At 39.8% G+C, this 20,648-nt stretch overlaps 1 protein-coding gene across 8 annotated transcripts in view; it reads right to left on the reverse strand.

The window, feature by feature from the left end:
• CEP120 (centrosomal protein 120) overlaps positions 1–20,648 on the reverse strand; it is an 80,822-nt gene that overhangs the window by 55,229 nt on the left and 4,945 nt on the right. For all 8 annotated transcript variants that reach the window (XM_045058275.1, XM_019831483.3, XM_045058264.1 and 5 more), the window contains exons 3-9: positions 20,175–20,331; positions 18,472–18,586; positions 15,400–15,541; positions 8,219–8,367; positions 4,165–4,362; positions 1,261–1,488; positions 45–261 (exon numbers count right to left, since the gene is read on the reverse strand). In XM_045058275.1, coding sequence (XP_044914210.1) covers positions 45–261; positions 1,261–1,488; positions 4,165–4,362; positions 8,219–8,367; positions 15,400–15,541; positions 18,472–18,586; positions 20,175–20,331 — 1,206 coding nt within the window. The remainder of the gene's footprint in view (positions 1–44; positions 262–1,260; positions 1,489–4,164; positions 4,363–8,218; positions 8,368–15,399; positions 15,542–18,471; positions 18,587–20,174; positions 20,332–20,648) is intronic.

Raw genomic sequence — 20,648 nt, forward strand, 5'->3', positions numbered from 1 at the left:
TGGCTACAAAACGGACGCTTGGAAGATGTGTGAGAACGTCTTACCCTTTGCGTTTGGTTTCATGTCCCTGTCATACTGCAGGCTCTCCACTTCACTTCCGGTTGCATCATCTTGGGTTGGAGGCGACTGGTTTTGAGGTGGAACAGGGGACACGCTTGGTGACTTTGGCCCAGCAAGCGTCTTCTCTTTTACAGGAGTTAAAACTTGCTTCTTTGATTGCTGTGGCTCATGTTCATTCTGGGTCTTTAATTCAATTAAAGACTAAAAATAATTGTTTAATAAAGTATGATTCGCAAAGCACTTTCCTTCAAGCAAAAAAAAGTCACTTTTTTTTTTTTTTTTTTTTTTTTAGTAATAGCTTCCCTTCCCACTTTAGATATTCCTAGTCTATTTTCCTTCATTATTTGCAAATTTTCGTATAGCATCTAGAACCGGAAAAAGGAAGATGGACAGGAAGGAAACAGGATATCCAGAGCTGAGTACCAAAATATATCCTAACTGGTAAGAAGGGATATTTGGTGTAAGAAGTCAGGGACGGGGTCCCTGGGAAAGGTTATTGTTACCAAGGCAATAAATACAATGGAGGCCTATGTTAAAACAAAACCAAAATAAAAACAGATCTAGCATGATTTTCTTCTTTTGTTCCACTTCCTTCTAAAAATATATGCATATACGTACTTTAATATATATATATATATATATATATATATATATATATATTCAAACTCTCACATCAGTTTTTCTGTCATTTGTAATCTACATAAAGATCAGTTCTTCAGAAGAACAGTACACGGAGGCTGATTCTGGGACTATATACAATCAAAAAACATATACATCCAAACAAATACCATCTCTGTTGCCTAAAGAGAGTACGGGGACCAGAAAGCACTAATGAACCAAGAACCCTGTCTTTAAGCTAAAGCTGAGTCCACCAAAATGATACCATGAGTGCAGATTCCCAGAAATGAGGTCCATCTCTGCCAGTGACTGACCATGACCTGGGGGGTGGGGGGTGGAGGGGAGATTCCTAGCATAGGAGAAAACGGTACGTGAAGGCCGTGTTATCACTTATAAACTACAGCCAGGGCAGCTACAGTACTTTCCAGAAAAGAAAACCTATAATGGAGGCCACTAATTAAGAATAATAAATACTTGCTTATGCTAGGTCACTCTTGAAGTTCAACTTTTATCGGGAGTCACGAGTGACACCGGAGTGACAGCGCAGAAGCTGGAGGAGGAGATGGAGGGGTCACTACTTGCCTGGGCATCTATGCCTTCTCTCTGCAGAGCCACAGACACGCCCACAGTCGGGGCCAGCTGCACAGGAATAGGTGCAAGCTTTTGCTTGGCTCGCTTCGGAGGGTCAAGAATAAAAGCACCCTCAACTGTAACGGGGCGCTGGTTGATTTCCGTACTCCCCTTTTTCAGCAGTCCGGTTAAGGGCACTTCTGTACTTCCAAGTGACTGGTCTCCGCAGCAAAGATGGATCTGATGTGAAAGAGAAAATCGGAATAGGGCCTTATGGTCTCTCTTCTCCTAAACACATCAACTTTAACCCAAGGTTATAACATGATCCAGAGAAGGGAAGTATAATGCAGGTTGTCTTCCTGACCTGCAGCAACTGCGTCAAAGAGTCTCATACTTGATTGTTCAAACTGTTGACAAGGCATAAACTTTCCTAAGAACTCAATAATAAAGCTATTCTTTTTCATTTTTTCTTCCAGTGTTGTATAATCATACGTTATCACCCTTTTCTCCTTCAGGAATTATGGTTACTTTAATATCTTACTGGGTTGTTTTGACATAAGCAAATATATCATGAATACATGAACGAACGTAAATAGAAAACAAATACCTCAAGCAATGTTTCTATTTCGATTTCAAAATTAATCTCAACAGTTGTAAAAAAAAAAAATACTAAGTAAGTTAGTAGCTCCAGCCCTATTTGGAAAGTAAAGAACTTGAAATAATTCTGTTTTATTTGCCCATAAAACATCTTTAGTGTTTCTTTCTCTTTTCTTGCTCTTCAGAGTTCATATATAAAACAGCATTTAACGCTACAAGGTAAAACAGAGTACCTCTCGGGTGGAGCGTACTGTATATCACTGATAGCTAATCAGAACCTCAACATTACCCCCTTTCGAAACTGCCCATCACCTACATACTATAGTATCAACTTGTTTATCTTCCTGTACTGGCATTCAGATGCACAATAAGCAGTCACAACACGAAACTATTTTTAAATTTTTTTTTTCAACGTTTATTTATTTTTGGGACACAGAAAGACAGAGCATGAACAGGGGAGGGGCAGAGAGAGAGGGAGACACAGAATCGGAAACAGACTCCAGGCTCTGAGCCATCAGCCCAGAGCCTGACGCAGGGCTCGAACTCCCGGACCGCGAGATCGTGACCTGGCTGAAGTCAGACGCTTAACCGACTGCGCCACCCAGGCGCCCCAACACGAAACTATTTTTAGTTCTAATGTCAGCAATGACTTGTAATTTAGTCTCAATGTTATTAGGTGTGATGGTGTTAATGGGCTGGAGAGAAAGGATTTTTACGACTTAAATGTCTAGGAGAATTAAAGAAAGAAGTCATTACTTTGGTAAAGACTGGTATTTTAGATGTGGAATAAATCTCAAGATGTTTAGAAAGCTAAAATCCAGTCTACGGCCATACCACCCTGAACACGCCTGATCTTGTCCGATCTCAGAAGCCAAGCAGGGTCAGGCCTGGTTAGTACTTGGATGGGAGAAAGGTAAAATCCATATGAAAAGATAAAATACAGGAAGAAAGCAGTTCATCATTTTATATAGTATTCAGCTACTTAGAATCCTGAGTTTAGCAGAACCACGTCCAAAATATACCTCTATTACAATTTCTTAAAGGCTCTTCCTACCTCCCACCCAAATTGCAAGCAAAATCTAAAGACTGATCACTTTCAAAAAATGACTACCTAATCCTTTATTACACTACCCCATTTCAGTCTGATTAAAATCAATTGTAATAGGGGCGCCTGGGTGGCTTGGTTGGTTGTGCGTCCAACTTCAGCCCAGGTCATGATTTCAGGGTCCGTGAGTTCGAGCCCCGCATCGGGCTCTGTGCTGACCGCTCAGAGCCTGGAGCCTGTTTCCGATTCTGCATCTCCCTCTCTCTCTGCCCCTCCCCTGTTCATGCTCTGTCTCTCTCTGTCTCAAAAATAAATAAACGTTAAAAAAAAAATTTTTTTTTAATTAAAAAAAAATCAATTGTAATAAAACAAAGAACAGTAAATTCACTGAGTAAGCTTCACTTAAAGAGAGTCCAATAGAACGTTACTTGACAAAATTCCTCGATTCAAGGGCAGGTTTTAGAAAGCTGGGTTATTTCATGCCTTTTTTTTTAACGTTCATTCATTTTTGAGAGACAGACACAGAGCATGAGTGGGGGAGGGGCACAGAGAGAAAAGGAGACACAGGATCAAAATCAGGCTCCAGGCTCTGAGCTGTGAGCACAGAGCCCAACGTGGGTCTTAAACCCACAAAGCATGAGATTATGACCTGAGCCAAAGTCAGATGCTTAGCCAACTAAGCCATCCAAGCACCCCTTTCTTAGCTTGTAATAGCAATTGGGTATATACATTCTGAAATCCAGGGCATGATCTGTGTATGACTACTAAGCCCCCTAATTAATGATGAAATCTTCCCTGAGCCCACAACTTTAGGCTCTCTATACATTTTCTATTACACAGACTGTCAACTGATACACTTCTTTACCCAGTTATGATGAAAAGAGGTGTATCTCCTAAAATTCTCAAGTAATGGCTATACTAGGGACTTCACAAGCCAGGAGAATTCCTAAAAAATGACAAGATATAGGGGAAAGATGACCTTCACTACTCAAATAAGAGTCTTGGTACCTCTATGAAGCTTTAAAAAATCATCTCAAGTTGGGGCACCTGGGTGGCTCAGTCACTTAAGCATCTGACTTCGGCTCAGGTCATGATCTCACAGTCCGTGAGTTCGAGCCCTGCGTCGGGCTCTGTGCTGACAGCTTGCTCAGAGCCTGGAGCCTGCTTCGGATTCTCTGTCTCCCTCTTTGACCCTCCCCCACTCACACTCTGTCTCTAAAATAAACATTAAAAAAAAAAAATCTCAAGTGAAAAAGAGTTCCTGCCGTACTTACCTGTAGTTTAGACTGAAGTGCCAGGTAAACACGAAGAATTTCTATGCTGCTACGTATTCGAACAGATGCTCTCTCTGGCTCAAAGTTTGGGTTGATCAAATCACTGAAGGGTTCATTTGTAACATCATTTCCCAGCAAAGAATAGTAAAAGAAAAACTCAGGCTGTCGTTCCGGAAGTTTCATGGTACACGGAATTAACTAAGCATTTAAGGAGGAAAAAAAAGAGTATTCATTTATAAACCACTACACAGGCTTATGAATGTCTGATGAACTCTAAAATTTACGCTAAAATGTTGATTTTATTTCAAAGTCTTAAAATCACTCAAAATTTCTTAATCTCTGAAAAGTTACGACCTCATGACTAGTTTAACTTTTCAAGGTTTACCTTAGAAAAGCCCAGAGACTAAAATATTTTTTAGAGATATGTTTTGTTTTAAAGTTTACTTTTCATCCAACTGATTCATGAACGAGTACGTGTAAGTTCTTTTAGAAGCAAGCAGTCACATATTTTGAACTGAGTCTTCTTTACTTCCATATACCTTATTTCATCTTCTTATTCGGCCACTGTCTTCATACATAAGAGGAGGGTTTTAAACAAACTTCAGGCAGGCTATTTAATGTAACACCTTAGTCCACGCCTTTGAGAAAAAAGCTTTCTAGACACGCTGTCAAAATTGGGAAACCTACAAGTTAACAGTTGCAAAAGGATGTTTCCTGTTTCTCAAAACTGGCAGCTTCATGGCCACCTATGGCGGAAACACAGATTCCTGTCCCATAAAATATAAAATATCCAACAGACCCTAAGTGTTCACTAGGATGTTGTTAAAAATAACAAGTGTCGTATTCATCGGTAGAGGATGGCTTAAATATATTTTAGTTATCATACAATATGGCTGCTAAATAATGATATACTGACATGGAAGTTATCTAAGACATACTCTTAGGCCAAGAGAAGTTACAGGACAGTTTGTATGGTTCAAGAAAATAAAAGAATTAACCGCTTAGAATATAGCAGCTCTGTATTCAGTATATAGCAAATATTCAAAATTACTTATTTTGTGTAAAATAACATAGTAAATACTCAGTAGCGATTTTTCGTTTCGTATAGAGTATATTTTTACATGTAAATGTTTACTTTAATCCCATACATTCATGAATCTGAGAAAAAATGTATTTGAGTAGATCTTAATCATGTAGATTTATACATAGAGAGGCAGCATTTATACACTGACAGTTGCTAAGAGCAAGTTCTGGATTACACCCCCAATCCTGGTTCCATCAATGGCTTACTGTGAAGCTCTGGGCAAAGTGCTCTATCCCTCTGTACTTCCATTTCTTTTAGGGTCAATAAAAGGATTACAAGAGAAAAAACATGTTCAAGTGGACACCACCACCACCCAGCAGAGTCAGCTATTATGTGAACAAGAAAATGTCTGAAGAAAAAAAATACAGTACCTTGTCACCAGTGATTATTTTTGAGTTCAATTACAAGAGACTTTTTTTTTCCCCTTTGGTTTCTTCCATAATCACCAAGCAATAAAAATTTTAAGAAGTAAAGATGGTCCTTAGATATTTCATAGCGTACTTCATTTTAAGTAATTCCACTAAGAAAAGATTCTTTTAAAAATCCTTTATCATCCTTGTTTGTTTTTTTAACCCTCAACTTTCAGTATCTAAGAAAAGGAGGAATGCACGATGATCACCGCCTGGTCGCTGCCCCAAACTAACTCCTCCATTCTACCACTTGATAGCAGTGGGTTCTAAGTCACTGATGTGCATCTGAGAAGGTATTTTTCGTTGGGTTTGTTTGTTGCCAAATGCTTTCTCACACCACCTTTCACTGCCTCAAAGAGAAAAAACTAAATGGCTAATTTATAAAATGCTTGGCTTGGGGCACGTGGGGTGGCTCAATCCAATTCTTGATTTCTTCTCAGGTCATGATCTCATGGCTTATGGGATTGAGCCTCACATCAGGCTCTGCACTGCCAGCACAGAGCCACTTGGGATTCTCTCTCCCCTCTCTGCCCCTGCCCTGCTCATGCACTCTCTCAACAAAAATTAACAAAGGTACCAAAAAACAACAACAAAAATGCTTGTCTTTAAAAAATGAAAAAAACAAACAATAAATAAATATTCAACAGTATCAAAAGATGAATACACTACTGGACTTAATTTTTTGTGTTTTTTAATTATTGTAAAATACACAACAGAAAATCTAACACTGTAACCACGAGAACATGCACACCTCAGTAACAGAGTACATTCACAATGTCGTTCATGCACCCACATTTAGGGTCGCCACATCTAGCTCCATGAGGCTGTCACCATCCCCAAGACAAATACCGTAACTGTTACGCACTCACTCCCCATTTCCCCCTTCCTGCAGCCTCAGGAAACCACCCATGTGCTTTCTAGCTCTATGGATTCACCTATTCTAGATATTTCACATAAATGCCATCACACATTATGTGACCTTGCATGTCTGGCTTCTTTCACTCGGCAGGTTTTCGATGTTCATCCACGATGCAGCACATGTCAGTACCCCATCCCTTTAGAGTTGAGTAATATCCCATTATACACACAAACACTTGGTTTATCCACTCATCCACTGATGGACATGTGGGTTGTTACCACCTTTTAGATACTGTGAATACTGCTATGAACATTCCTGTACACGTTTTTGTTTGAACACCTGTTCTCAATTCTTTTGATACACACCTAGCAGTGGAACTGCTGGGCTCCATGGTAATTCTGTTTACTGTTTCTGAGGAACCCATTTTGGCTTAATTTTTAGCAGCGAGAGCCAACAGGCAATTATTCTGGTTTTGAGTTTTTTTTTTAAAAAAACTAAACTGAGTAACTAACCTTCCCTCTAACCAGAATGGCATATTTGGAGCAATCCATAGGCAGGGCTTTATGAAGAGAAGAAAAATAGAGAAAGTGATACAGAAAGGCAAAAACATGAATTTAGTGCGACAAAATTATACATACTCCCTGAGAAAAATCTTTACCTGACAGTCTCACAAGTCATATAAATCTGTGGTCACTAACTCATATTTCACTTGTAAATGCAGACTATGTGGGAACTTTGTACTTCTAAGAAAGCTATTAGTATGGTAAAAATTTAAGTCATGAGCCATATTCTCTATTTTTGAAAAGATTAATTTACTTCAGCTGCTATCGACCAACATAACGTCAAGAAAACTGGGCTAGATCCTGAGAAGGAAAATGAGGTAGCAGCTCATGTTGTGCTAAGCCATTTTGGGGAAGAGGCAATGCTGACGTGGGTCTTGAGTCCTTGCACTTCCTGCTGGGGCACTGACCACCCTCACACAGGCCACTTCCCTGTGTTGCTTATACAGCTGGTAACCTAGAAGGATTAGGTCAAGTGTCTTCCTGGGGAGACCAGGCGACTTACAATCAAAGTGTTCTGTTCCTCAGCTATGATGGAAACCCACTCTGTACAGCAGCAACCTGGGCCCCTCGATGTCACCCCTTGGGACCTAGGGTAACAAAGACTGCAGGCAACATGCAGATGCTGATGTCTGCTGTGCCGAGAGTAATACAGTCCTTTGTCTCTGACCCAGGAACCTCCTGTCATCCGGCAACGTCCAAGAAATTCTAACTGGCTAATTTGTCAGTTTGTAAATAAGGTAAAATCTAATTCCAGACATGATACCCAGTAAAGTATGACTGGGACCAAGTGTTCCCAACATTAAACATTTCTCCAAAAAATAAATATTTCAATATTTAGAAAGAAAAATCCTTTCAGACCAGTCTTTACAATGCCACATGGTACAACGGGAAACAGTGTTTACTGATGGGCTTTCTTCTAAATGTCCAGAGATTTAATTCATTCTCTTACTACTAACATCATACCAATTTATTCTTAAAGCAGAAATATTTTCTGGTATGAATGGAAACATGTTTCTACATTTTTTTAAAGTAAAAAAAACAGTCCACGTGCACATCTTTTTAATACCCAAAAGGCAAGTTTTTAAAAAGTCAATGTTTTCCGCTCTTTGTGAATCACTAATCAGAAGGAAAGTCTTACCTGCTCCAGTTGGGTGGCAAATGCTATGGTCACTGACATAATGAAGAAGTCTGTGCAATGCTCGGCTGGTCCGATCTGATGGTAGCCTCCCTCCTCATTCAGCACTGCCACAATGTCCTTGGGGTTGAGGCCAGACAAGCTGGCAGGTACTTTACGGGGAAAAAACACAATTAAACTATGTCACAGTGTGCCATAAACTACTGTGAAGGTTTTGAAAGCTGGGTACGCTTTGTATCTTGCTTGCAGTTTTCATGGATATAGTATCTCAATAAGGTTTCCTTGGATGTCCTGTTTTTAACACCCTCAAAAAAAAAACCTTACTTAAGCACCGTTTTCTTTCTGCACATAAAAGCCTTATTTTGGAATACAGTAATATTTTTAAAATAAATAAACCACAAAGAAAAGACATTATAGGTTTCCTGAAGGCAGTGAATCTCAACTGGGAACTGAAAAATAAACTCCATGTGGCTAAGAAGAGAAAGGTGAACATACCCAGGATAAGGGAGTAGAAAAGAGTGTTCTAGGCAGAAGGAACCGCACCGCAGAGACTGGGAAGGAAGAGAAAGCCTGTGGTTGGAGAAGTGAGGCAGGCGTGGCACTGATCACAGGGTGATGACCAACATGGAAGGCACATGTCACGGGCTGGAGGGCTAAGCAGAGGCTTACTGGATGCCACGCTAAACAGTGAGATAGTTTCCTAAGAGGAAACTATGAACCAATTAGGAGAAGAGAAGTGGCAGAATTCACACCTCATATGTATACATACCCTATCAGTAAGTAATCCTCTCCGGATTCCAGTTTTCCAGGCTGAGGTGCAAATTGCACCTCTGGCTTGAAAATGAGTCTCTAACAAAACTCTTTAACTAAAAGACAGCTCTCACTCTGATGGGGGATGGAGGGAGGGGTAATAGGCAGGGTTAATCCTGAGTGTCTGACTCTTCCTTTCAGCTCAGGTCATGATCTTGCAGTTGTGAAATCAAACCTTGCGATGGGCTCTGCCCCGGAGCCTGCTTGAGATTCTCTCTACCCATGCCTCTGCCCCTCTTCCACTCACACACTCTCTTCTCTTCTCGCCTTATCTCTCTCTCTCTCTCAAAATAAATAAATACATACATACATAAATAAAACTTTAAAAAAATATAAGAGGGGCACGTGAGTGGCTCAGGGAATTGAGGGTATGACTCTTGATTTCAGCTCAGGTCATGATCTCGTGGTTCATGAGTTTGAGCCCCGCAGCGGGCTCTGTGCTGACAGCATGGAGAGACACCTCAGGATTCTCCGTCTCCCTCTCTCTCTGGCTCTTCCTCACTTGAGCAGGTGTGTGTACACACACACATACACACACACACACACTCTCTCTCTCTCTCTCTTTCTCTCTCTCTCTCAAAAATAAATAAATAAATAAAAATAGCATCATGGTTTAGAGCAGAGACACTCGAATAACACAGACCAAGGTTCCAATCCTAGTTCTGCCATTTGCTAGTTGTATGTTGTAACTATATGATCTCTTTTAGCTTCCATTTTTATTTCTGCAAAGCTTTTATGTCGTTTAGAAGATTAAATCAAAGTAATGCATTTAGTACAGTATCTGACAATCACTTTAATAACGATAGCCATGAGATATTAAGGTCAGCAGAGCTTAGAAGTCAGCAGAATAACTATGACAGGTCTCCCATTGTCAGGGAGTTACAGGTATGGAAAGGAAGAACAACTAGGAAAACTCTTATAGAAGACTGGATGGAATGAAGGTGTCAATGTGAATGTATGCTGTTCACTAAATGTGTAAATAAACAGAGCCAGAAAGGTGTATATGTGTGTGTTACTGGGGTGTGTGTGTGTGTGTGTGTATATATATACACACACACATATATATATACACATCCATGTTTACGTATATATGTGTATGTATACACACATGCACCGATTCCCTTTTTCCACTGAACACCCCAATAGCAACTGGCATATCTTGCACTTGGAACTTGACTCTTCAACATCTTTCTTTACTAGAAGGAAGCAGGCTCCTTAAAGAAACAGCTGAACCCAGGGCTAAGATAGGCAAAGAACAAGATAAGCCTGGATCATCTTCTTATGCCAGAAACCAAGAAAAAGCTCAAAGAATTACGGACACAGGCTATCTGTCAATAATCACTCTGAATGTATATGGACTAAATGCTGCTCCAATCAAAAGATAGAGAGTATCAGAATGCATAAACAAACAAAAAAAACCAAGACTCATCTATATGCTGCCTGTAGACACATTTTAGACCTGAAGACACCTGCAGATTGAAATTGAGGGGATGGAGAACCATTTCTCATGCTAATGGATGTCAAAAGAAAGCCCGGAGTAGCCATACTTCTATCAGACAAACTAGATTTTAAACCAAAGACTGTAATAAGAGATGAAGGGCATTATATCATAATTAAGGGGGCTATCCCAAGAAGACCTAACAATTGTAAATATTTATGTTCCTGATATGGAAGCATCCAAATCTATAAATCAGTTCATCACAAGCATAAAGAAACTCATCGATAACAATACAATAATAGTAGGGGATTCTAACACCCACTTACAGCAATGGGCGGATCATCTAAGGAGAAAAATCAACAAGAAAACAATGGGTTTGAATGACACACTGGACCGGACAGACTTAAGATATATTCAGAACATTTTATCCTAAAGTAGCAGGATACACATTCCTGTCGAGTGCACATGGAACATTCTCCAGAATAGATCACGTACTGGGTCACAAATCAGGCCTCCAGAAGTATAAAAAGACTGAGGTCATACCATGCTTATTTTTATACCACAACACTATGAAACGAAGTCAGCCACAAGAAAAAATTTAGACAGACCACAAATACATGAGGATTAAAGGACATCCTACTAAAGAGTGAATGGGTTAACCAGGAAATTAAAGAAGAAATTAATACATAGAAGAAAATGAAAACACAACAACCCAAAACTTTTGAGATGCGCCAAACGTGGTCCTAAGAGGGAAACATATTGCAGTACAAGCCTACTTAAAAGGCAAGAAAGGTCTCAACTACACAGCCTAACCTTACACCTAAAGGAGCTAGAAAAAGGACCAGCAAATAAAGCCTAAAGCTAGCAGAGGAATGGAAATAATACAGATTAGAGCAGAAGTAAATGATATAGAAACCATAGAACAGATCAATGAAACGAGGAGCTGGTTCTCTGAAAGAATTAATAAAAATGATAAGCTCCTAGACAGACTTATCAAAAAGAAAAGAGATAGGACCCAAATAAATAAAATCACAAATGAAAGAGATCACAACCAACACCGCAGAAATACCAACTATAAGAGAATATTATGAAAAATTATATGCTAACAAGTTGGGCAACCCGGAAGAAATGGATAAATCCCTAGAAACATACAAACCACCAACAGTGAAACAGGAAGAAACAGATAACTTAGACCAATAACACGCAAAGAAACTGAATCAGCAATCAAAAATCTCCTAAAGAACTCAAGTACAGGGCCAGATGGCTTCCCAGGGGAATTCTCCCAGCCATTTAAAGAAGAGTTAATAGCTATTCTTCTCAAACTGCTCTGAAAAAATGCAAATGGAAGGAAAGCTGCTAAACTTACTTTGATTCCAAAACCAGACAAAGACCCCACTAAAAAGGAGAATTACAGGCCAATATCCCTCATGAACATAGATGCAAAAATTCTCAAGATACTAGCAAATCAAATCCAACCAGTACATTAAAAGAATTATTCACCCGTATCAAGTGGAATACGGGCGGCAAGGGTGGCTAAATATTTGCAAGTCAATCAATGTGATGCACCACATTAACAAAGGAAAAGATAAGGACCATATGATCCTCTCAATAGATGCAGAAAAAGCACTTGACAAAATACAGATCTATTCTTGATAAAAACCCTCAACAAAGTAGGGACAGACGGAACATACCTCAACTTAATAAAGACCATCTATGAAAAACCCACAGCGAACATCACCCTCATTGGGGAAAAACAGAGCTTTTTCTCTATGGTCAGGAACAAGACCAGGATGTCCACTCTCTTAACATAGTAGTCCAAGTCTTACCCCCAGCAATCAGGCAACAAAAAGAATTAAAAGGCCTCCAGGGGTGCCTGGGTGGCTCAGTCAGTTAAGTGTCCAATTCTTGATTTCACTCAGGTCACGATCTCATAGTTCACAGATTTGAACCCCACACTGTCAGTGTGGAGCCTGCTTGGGATTCCACCCCCCAACTCACTCTCTCTCAAAATCAGTAAATAAATAAAAGGCATCCAAATCGGCAAGGAAGAAGTCAAACTTTCACAATTTGCAGACGACATGATACTCTATATAGAAAACCCATAGGACTCCACCAAAAAATTGCTAGAAGTGATACACCGGTTCAGCTAAGTCGCAGGATCCAAAATCAATGCACAGAAATCTGTTTTTATACACCAAGAGTGAAGGAGCAGAAAGAGAAGTCAAGGAATCGATCCCATTTACAACTGCACCAAAAACCAGAAGATACCTGGGAATAAATTTAACCAAAGCGGTAAGAATTATGGAGACAAGCTAACGGAAACAGAAGTTTGAAGGGGCTCTCGCTGCACAAATCAGGGACAAATAATGATAAATATTGTAACCCATTAAGCAAAAAGAACTCTAAGTCCACACTTGATAATGTCCCACAAAATATTAATTATAAGTGAAGGAAAGAAAAAGTAACAGGCATACGCTACCTGAATCATAACCAAAGTGGACATCACCAGTAATGGAACAAATCAAAGTTGTGTGCTGATAGGATGCAGTGAAAAAGAACAAAAGCATCACTTCTCTGATCCTCCTGCCAAAGATCTAGAACCTAAATCTAATACCAGATGAACCCCAACAGTACAGGGGGGGCAGGCTCACCAAAGACTGAGACTTCATCACAGGACTACAAAACCCCTCCCTCTCCTTCACCTCTAAATTACCTAAGACCTGTTTTCTTCTTACCCAGGGTATCACGTCCACTTTTCAACACAACAGTACAAGGCACACTAAAAAGCAAAACAAAAAAACAAAACAACCCAAGCTTCTCTTTCAGGAAAATAAAATAAGAGCAGCACATTTTTGCAGATCAAATTCAGTCAGCAGAGAAAGAGACCTAATAAAAACCGAAAGCTGGCTCTCTGAAAACATCAATAAAATCAGTAAGCATTTAGCCAAGTTACCAAGAGAAAAAGAGAGAAAATACAAATTCCTAATATCCGAAATAAAAAGAGAATCACTCTACAGTCCATAGACATTAAAAGGATACTGAAGGAATGTTACACGAACAACTTTTTATCCACAGATTGGATCGCCTGTAAGAAATGGGCCGACTCCCTTGAAAGACACAGTCTGCCAAAAGTCACACAGGAAGAAACACACAATCCAGACAGGCCTATATCATTTCGTGAAATTGAATCAATAACAACTTTACACAACAGAAAGTACCAGACCCTGATGACTTTACTGGTGAATCCTACCCAACATTCAAGGAAGAAAGACCAATTCTCCACCATCTTTTTCAGACAACGGAAGCAGAAGAAATAATCCCTAACTCATTCTATGATGCCAGCATTTAAAACCCTGATGTCTAAAACCAGACCCAGACATTACCCAACAAGAACACAAGAGACCACTAGCTCTCATTAACATACATGCACAGATTCTCAACAACCTATTGGCCACGTGAATCCAACAACGTATAAAAAGAACCATACACCACAACCAAATGAGATTTTTTTCAGGTACGCAAGACTAGTTCAACATTCAAAAATCTGCTAATATAATCCATCATATCACAAACTAAAGAAGAACAACCACCTGATGGTATCAAAAGATGCAGAAAAAGCATCTGACAAAATCCCACACTCGGTAATGATGAAACACCTTCAGCAGACAACTAGAGAGTAACTTCTTCGACTTGATAAAGAACATCCATAAAAATCCTCCAGAAACAAGGCAAGGAGATCCCCTTTCATCACAGCTTTGTGGTGCCAGACTACACGTCCTGACAAACGCAGGAAGATAAGCAAAGGAAACAAAGGCATGCCAACTGGGAATAAAGACATGATATGGTCTTTGTCTGCAAATGATGCAAAGTCTATTCCCAGCAGAATCAGACCTATAAATACACAAGGAACAAACTGGTGGCTGCCAGAGGGAAGGGGGGCGGTGGCCACAACGAATGAAGGGGAATGGGAGGTACAGGCTTCCGGTTACGGAAGGAGTAAGTCACAAGGATGCAAGTCACATCACAGGAACACAGCGATGTTATTATGACAGCCGTACGGTGACACGGGGTCTCTACACTTGTGCTGAGCACAGCATCACGAACAGACTGGTCAAATCACTATGTCGTACGCTTGAAACCATTAGGACATTTTACATCAACTGTACTTCGGTGAAAAAAAAAAACAAGTGTTTGTCAGAGTTAGGCAGAAAGGAGGGAGAAATGGCACAGACGGGTTTCAGGGCAGTGATACTGTGGGAAACTACAGTCATAGACATAGGTGATTACTCGTCTGTCAAAACTTACAGAACATAAAACGCCAAAAATAAGTGCTAATGTCAACTGTGGACTCCGGGTGATAAGTGATTGGCTCATGTGGGCTCATCACTTTTAACATGTGGCCCCTCTGGCCGGGGAGGTGGACAGTGGGGCGGCTGTGTGGCTGAGGAGACCGAGGTCCACAGCAACACTCTGCATTTGACACTCAATTTTTCTGGGAACCTAAAACCACTCTAAAATAAAGTTTATTAATAACAAAAAAAAAAAAAAAAGAAAAAGAAAAAAGAAAAAACAAGGAAAGAAAAATATGAAGGTGTGGTTAACAAGTGAGCGAAGAGAGAACAGCGTTAACTGTTTGGCTTTCTTGTGCTCATCCTAGGAAGAAAATTTTCCTAAACAGCCATCCTTAAGAATACACAATTGTGCTTTGTCATATACCAAATAAAGAAAGGAAAATCTTGTCTATTTCTAGCTCTTCTCTAGGAAGAGTTAGAGCAGTGCTGCACATTTAACAATACGACAACATCTGTCGGAGGCACCAGAGTAAAATGTGTTTACACTCCTGCGTGTATTTTCCTATCACACCACCCACCGCTCCTGAAGCTCTAGTCCCCAGAAGCAACTTTTCAGACGACGTCCTTAGAAATGACGCACAAACCTTTTCCATCTCGAGGGGGGGCTCCTTTTGCTTTAAAACTATCCACTGGCGCCTTGGTGTCTGTTTCCAAACCAATGCTTATCTGTATCTCCGACTTGAACTTGGTGTATTTATTACTCAACAGCTGGTACCATTTTGGCGCCTGGATAGTAACAACAAAACAAAAACACGTTAATAATTAATAGGAAACAAACAATAGTGGGAAATGTCCTATAAGCTTCCAAATATATTTCCTGTAGTTCCTTAGCACTTTCTCCTCTTTTAAAGTATTTTTCACATTTTCCTCAAAAGAATCTAATCCTGCTTAGGAAACTAGCTGTATTTCCTCTTAAAAAAAAATAAGAAGTTTAGGGGGACCTAGGTGGCTCAGTTGGTTAAGCGTCTGACTTCGGCTCAGGTCATGATCTCACCATTCATGAGTCTGTGTCCCATGTCGGGCTCTGTGCTGACAGCTCAGAGCCTGGAGCCTGCTTCGGATTCTGTGTCTCCCTCTCTCTCTGCCTCTCCCCCACGTGCACTCTGTCTCTCTCTCTCTCTCTCTCAAAAATAAATATTAAAAACATAAAATGAAAATAAAAAGTTTAGACTACCAATTTTCCCTTTCCCTAACCCCTAATTTGTCACTTTTTCTGGTATATACCTTTGCTGCCTGCCACATTTCTGCTTTGTCCTACATATACCAAATGTGCAGGGAGCTATTGTTAACAAAAAGACACTAACAAAATACTGAAGGAAAGACCCAAGGTAGAGCTCTGGGTTATGAACCACATACTTGGCTGAAATATAAAGGCTTTCTCACAGGATAAAGTATAAATTACCTCAATATCCTGGCCACAGCAATTTGAGAAATTCTAATACTCAAACCAGCCTGCACAATCTCATGGCCCAGAACTGCATGTTCCATTAATGCAGGGACACCATTTCAATTCATAGAAACAGCGATCCTACTCTAACCACTATGATATAAAGACATAGAAACTGATCTTTATAGGGGCGCCTGGGTGGCTCAGTTGGTTAAGCGACCGACTTCCGCTCAGGTCATGATCTCGCAGTTTGTGAGTTTGAGCCCTGCGTCAGGCTCTGTGCTGACAGCTCAGAGCCTGGAGCCTGCTTCAGATTCTATGTCTCCCCCTCTCTCTACCCCTCCCCTGCTCACACTCTGTGTCTGTCTCTCAATAATAAATAAATGTTAAAATTTTTTTTTTTTTAAAGAAACTGGTCTTTAAGAAGATCAAAACCAAAAACTTCTGGTAAGTAAAATAAGCCTAAGCCATCATTTTTGGGTTTTTTTGTTGTTGTTGTTGTTTTTTTAAATCCACACCCAAGGTTTTTAAAAGAAAAACTCATAATCTGTTGTGTATTTTTTTTATGATGGATATATTACAATTTTAAGAATAAACCTGAAAAAGAGTTTTAGCTACTCAGGGAATTTATGCTATGTTTTTCTGTTTTAGAACTTGGAAAAACAAAGCTTATTTTTTTGTGTTTCTTTTCATTTACAGATAATCAATTTATTCTAAACTTCAAATATTCTACGCACCAACTTCAGAGAGTTCTATTAATAAACAGGAGTGATTAAGACAACATCTGCCTTTCTTAAAAGCCTTAATTCTGAAACATTTCCCCTGAACTCTGTTAATGATAAGAAGCAAATGTAATGACAAAAGCGTCCTACAGGACCAGACAGGGCAGGTGGGACAGGGGCAGAAAGGAATGCCACGTGCATTTACAGCTATCCTCCTCCGAAAAGGATTACCTTCTGTGTAACCAAAGCAACCACAAAAGGATCCTGTGCAGGTTGTAGCACAGCTAGGTAAGAGATACATCAGGGGCATGATCGTGGCTCCTGGTTGAGGGGCTAAGACTTCAGAAAGAAAACCTCTTCAGAACCTAAGGACAGAGAGGTGAGGAGTACCCAAGGAGGGAGGAGAAACAGATTCCCTTTTAGAGAACTTTTTAAATTCCCATTTCTTTTGAAGGATTCCAAATGTGGGCTAAGCTAACTGGCTCCTTTGTAAATACCGTGGCTATGAGTAGTGAACATGTTGCTAAGAGATCAGTTTTTCTTCAGAGAATCCTAATTTAGGATTCAAATCAAGAATCAAAGACTTCAAAAGTAAGTTTATTTGTTTTTGTTTAAGTGACAAAACAAAGTTATTATGAACCATTCAAAGTATTTCCAAAGTCAGTAACATAAAAAAAGGTGAGAAAAGGCGTGCGTGGGTGACTCAGCTGGTTAGGCGTCTGTTGATTTCAGGTCTGGTGATGAGTACGGAGACTGCTGGGATTCTCTCTCTCCCTCACTCTCTCTCTCTCTCTCTCAATATAAATATATAAACTTGAAGGGAAAAAAAAGATTGGTAGATATTTTAAAAGAGAAAAGAAACATTTTCAGTAACAAAAAGCACTGACGTAGGAATCGAGACCCTGAATTATTTTTCCTTCCTTATGTGTGTGCTCCTGGCAAGGCTGCTGTTTGTGTCCCATAAGTGTATTTCACTGAGCTCACGTGTTCTGACTGCTACACACGGAAGGAATGGGAAGCAGGGGAAGGAATCAGAAGGCTACTAGCACAGCCAAGGTTAAGAAAGGACGGTGCCTTAGGCTGGGATCGCAACGGCGAAAAGGTACAACGGGAGCTGGATCAGGAAGGGGTCGCCGCAGGCCTGAAACCAACTGGAAAAGAATGGCTACGGAGGCCGGAAATGGAGGCCGTCTGGCGTGCGTACCTGGAAGAGGGTGCCGTTCACCAGAGCAGGGCAAGCGGCAAAAGCACTACCTCTGAAAGCAAAGCTGGGCAGCCGAACATGCTGAGCTCCAGGTCACAGCGATGCGGCCGAACGTCTGAGCTCAGAGAGAATTTTCTTTGAGAAAGGTCGTTCTAGGTCAAAGAAATGACCAAAATATTGGGACTTTCTAAATCAAATACCTAAAGTGAAACCTCAGAATCGCCACACCGACTCAGACCCTCGCCCTTTCAGGTCCCGTACCACCGGTTCCTTCCATCAATGGGTTATCTACGGAAAATCCGCACCTAACGTCATCGGTAACAACACATCAAAAGAGCAATACCTGCTTTGTTTCTTGAGCAGTCCTCAAGTCTAGCACAATGTAGCCTATAGTTTCCTTGGCTGAAGATACGGGATCCAAGGCAAAACACTGCAGTTTGATAGGCGTGCGTTGCAGCCTGTAACGTAACAGTTTATGTTATAGACGAACTAGCTTCTGCATAATATTGAGCTGATGTTCTGCTAGTTTTGATAAGCTGTCTGCTACTAGCAAGACAACTATAATTCTTTCGGATAATCTCTATTTTCTGCAAAACTTCAACTGACATGAACTATTCATCATGCCTATTTATCTTTACACCAAGTAATACTACAACCACATCAAAAATCTTGGTCTCTCTCATCTGAGGAGCTATGCTGTAGGTCAGTGCTTTTCAAGCTTCTCTACCATACAGAACTCTTTAAAAGTTAATAAATTAAAATTGAACATGAATCTTCAAGATTGATTTTAAATTATCTTTACACTGTCAGACACACATAAAACTACCAATACACATATATGCTTAAAGCTCTTTTTGTCACTAAAATGATGAAATCAACTTCAGAATTAAATACCATAAAATCACAGACTATTGAAAGTAATAATTCATTGTAATACACAACAATGTTCTGTAAGCATGACCTTGGCTGGTATAGTAGGGGTTCTTGAGAGTCTGAAACCTCTATACTGGCTCATACATAAGCTCATTAGATTCGAACATCACTGTTACCTAATGGAATGACTATAAAACTTGCACTTGGCATACAGTCATTTATATACATGCAATTTATCTGTGTTCTTTTCTCAGCCTCCAACACGCAGAGTGGTACCACTTGGCATTAACACAACCGTGAACACTGCGGGCACTAATACCTCCTATCAGGACTCTGTGCAGATATTCCAGAAGTCACTGAACACTAAGAATTTAATGCCCTTGCAAATCCCCCAAACAAATCCATGGACCGATTTGGCCACATAAGAAAATAAATTTCTCCTTACATTGACTTTTTAACTTCGTAATTTTATTTGCTTTAGTCCTAAGACACACCAATGAATGAAGTGATTCTGTGCTTTTCAGAAAAAAATTCTTTTTAAAACAGAAGTAGCCACATTCTTGCCTGTTTCGAGTCATCTGAGTTCATGAAATAAGAGGCTGTAGCTTTAAGCCTGTTTTATGTACTGATATGAAGTGTTTAAAGGGCTAAAATTAAGTATAAAATTTATTAGAGACCCTTACGTAATTACTATACACATATCTCTACATATCCTTAGCAAGCCAGATAAAGTTATGATAAAGGAAGTAATAGAAATTACAGTGAATTCCAACCCATGTTTAATATTGGGTAGCTATCATTACAGCACGTCTCGAGTATCCTCTCAGACATCAGGAAAAAAAAAAACGCTACGTGTAATGGTTAAAAACTTAGGCTCTAGAACTCAAATGGCTGGGCTCTACCATTATCCAGCTGACTGCCTTGTAACAGGTTACTTACCTTCTTAGGCCTCAGTTTTTTCATCTGTAATTGGGCGAATTCCTAACACCCACTTCATAGGATTGTCTTGATGTTCAAATGAATTACTATTGCAAAGTACTTTGAAAACTTCCTAGCACATGAGAAAACCACTAAACAAGTATCATCATTGTTACTATAATCTAGAAAGTTAGAGATTTATTCATCTCTAGCAGCCTAAAACCTAGAGCAAAACAAATGGAAAACAACAGTCACCTGTGCTGATGGAGTGCCTTCCTGTCGATCTCCCAGGCTAACTCGGTAGCAAATTCTGGCTGGTCGGTGTGGTTCACAGGGTCAGTAGCCAACTGTTCTCCGTCAAACTTTGCTTCTACTATAAGCATATGTTTTGGACGCTTGGGGAAATGACGACCTGGAAAAAAAGACTATACAGGTTAATCAGAACTGTACAAAAATCAACTATGATCTTTTAGCACTTTTTAAAAATACACATTAGGAGTTGTTGACTTATATAGTCCACTAACTACCTACTAATGTGTACTCTCACGTACAAATTCATGATTCATAAGAAAGAATCAAACTGAAAGCTACAATTTGTAAATTAGTGATTTCAAAACATTAACGTGCACATGAATCACCTGGGGACTCTGTTAAAATGTAGATTATGGTTCACTAGTCGAGGCTGAGAGGCTTTTTTTTTTAAACATTTATTCATTTTTGAGAGACACA

This window comes from Felis catus, chromosome A1, assembly GCF_018350175.1.
Source record: "Felis catus isolate Fca126 chromosome A1, F.catus_Fca126_mat1.0, whole genome shotgun sequence".
Classification (NCBI taxonomy): Eukaryota; Metazoa; Chordata; class Mammalia; order Carnivora; family Felidae; genus Felis; species Felis catus.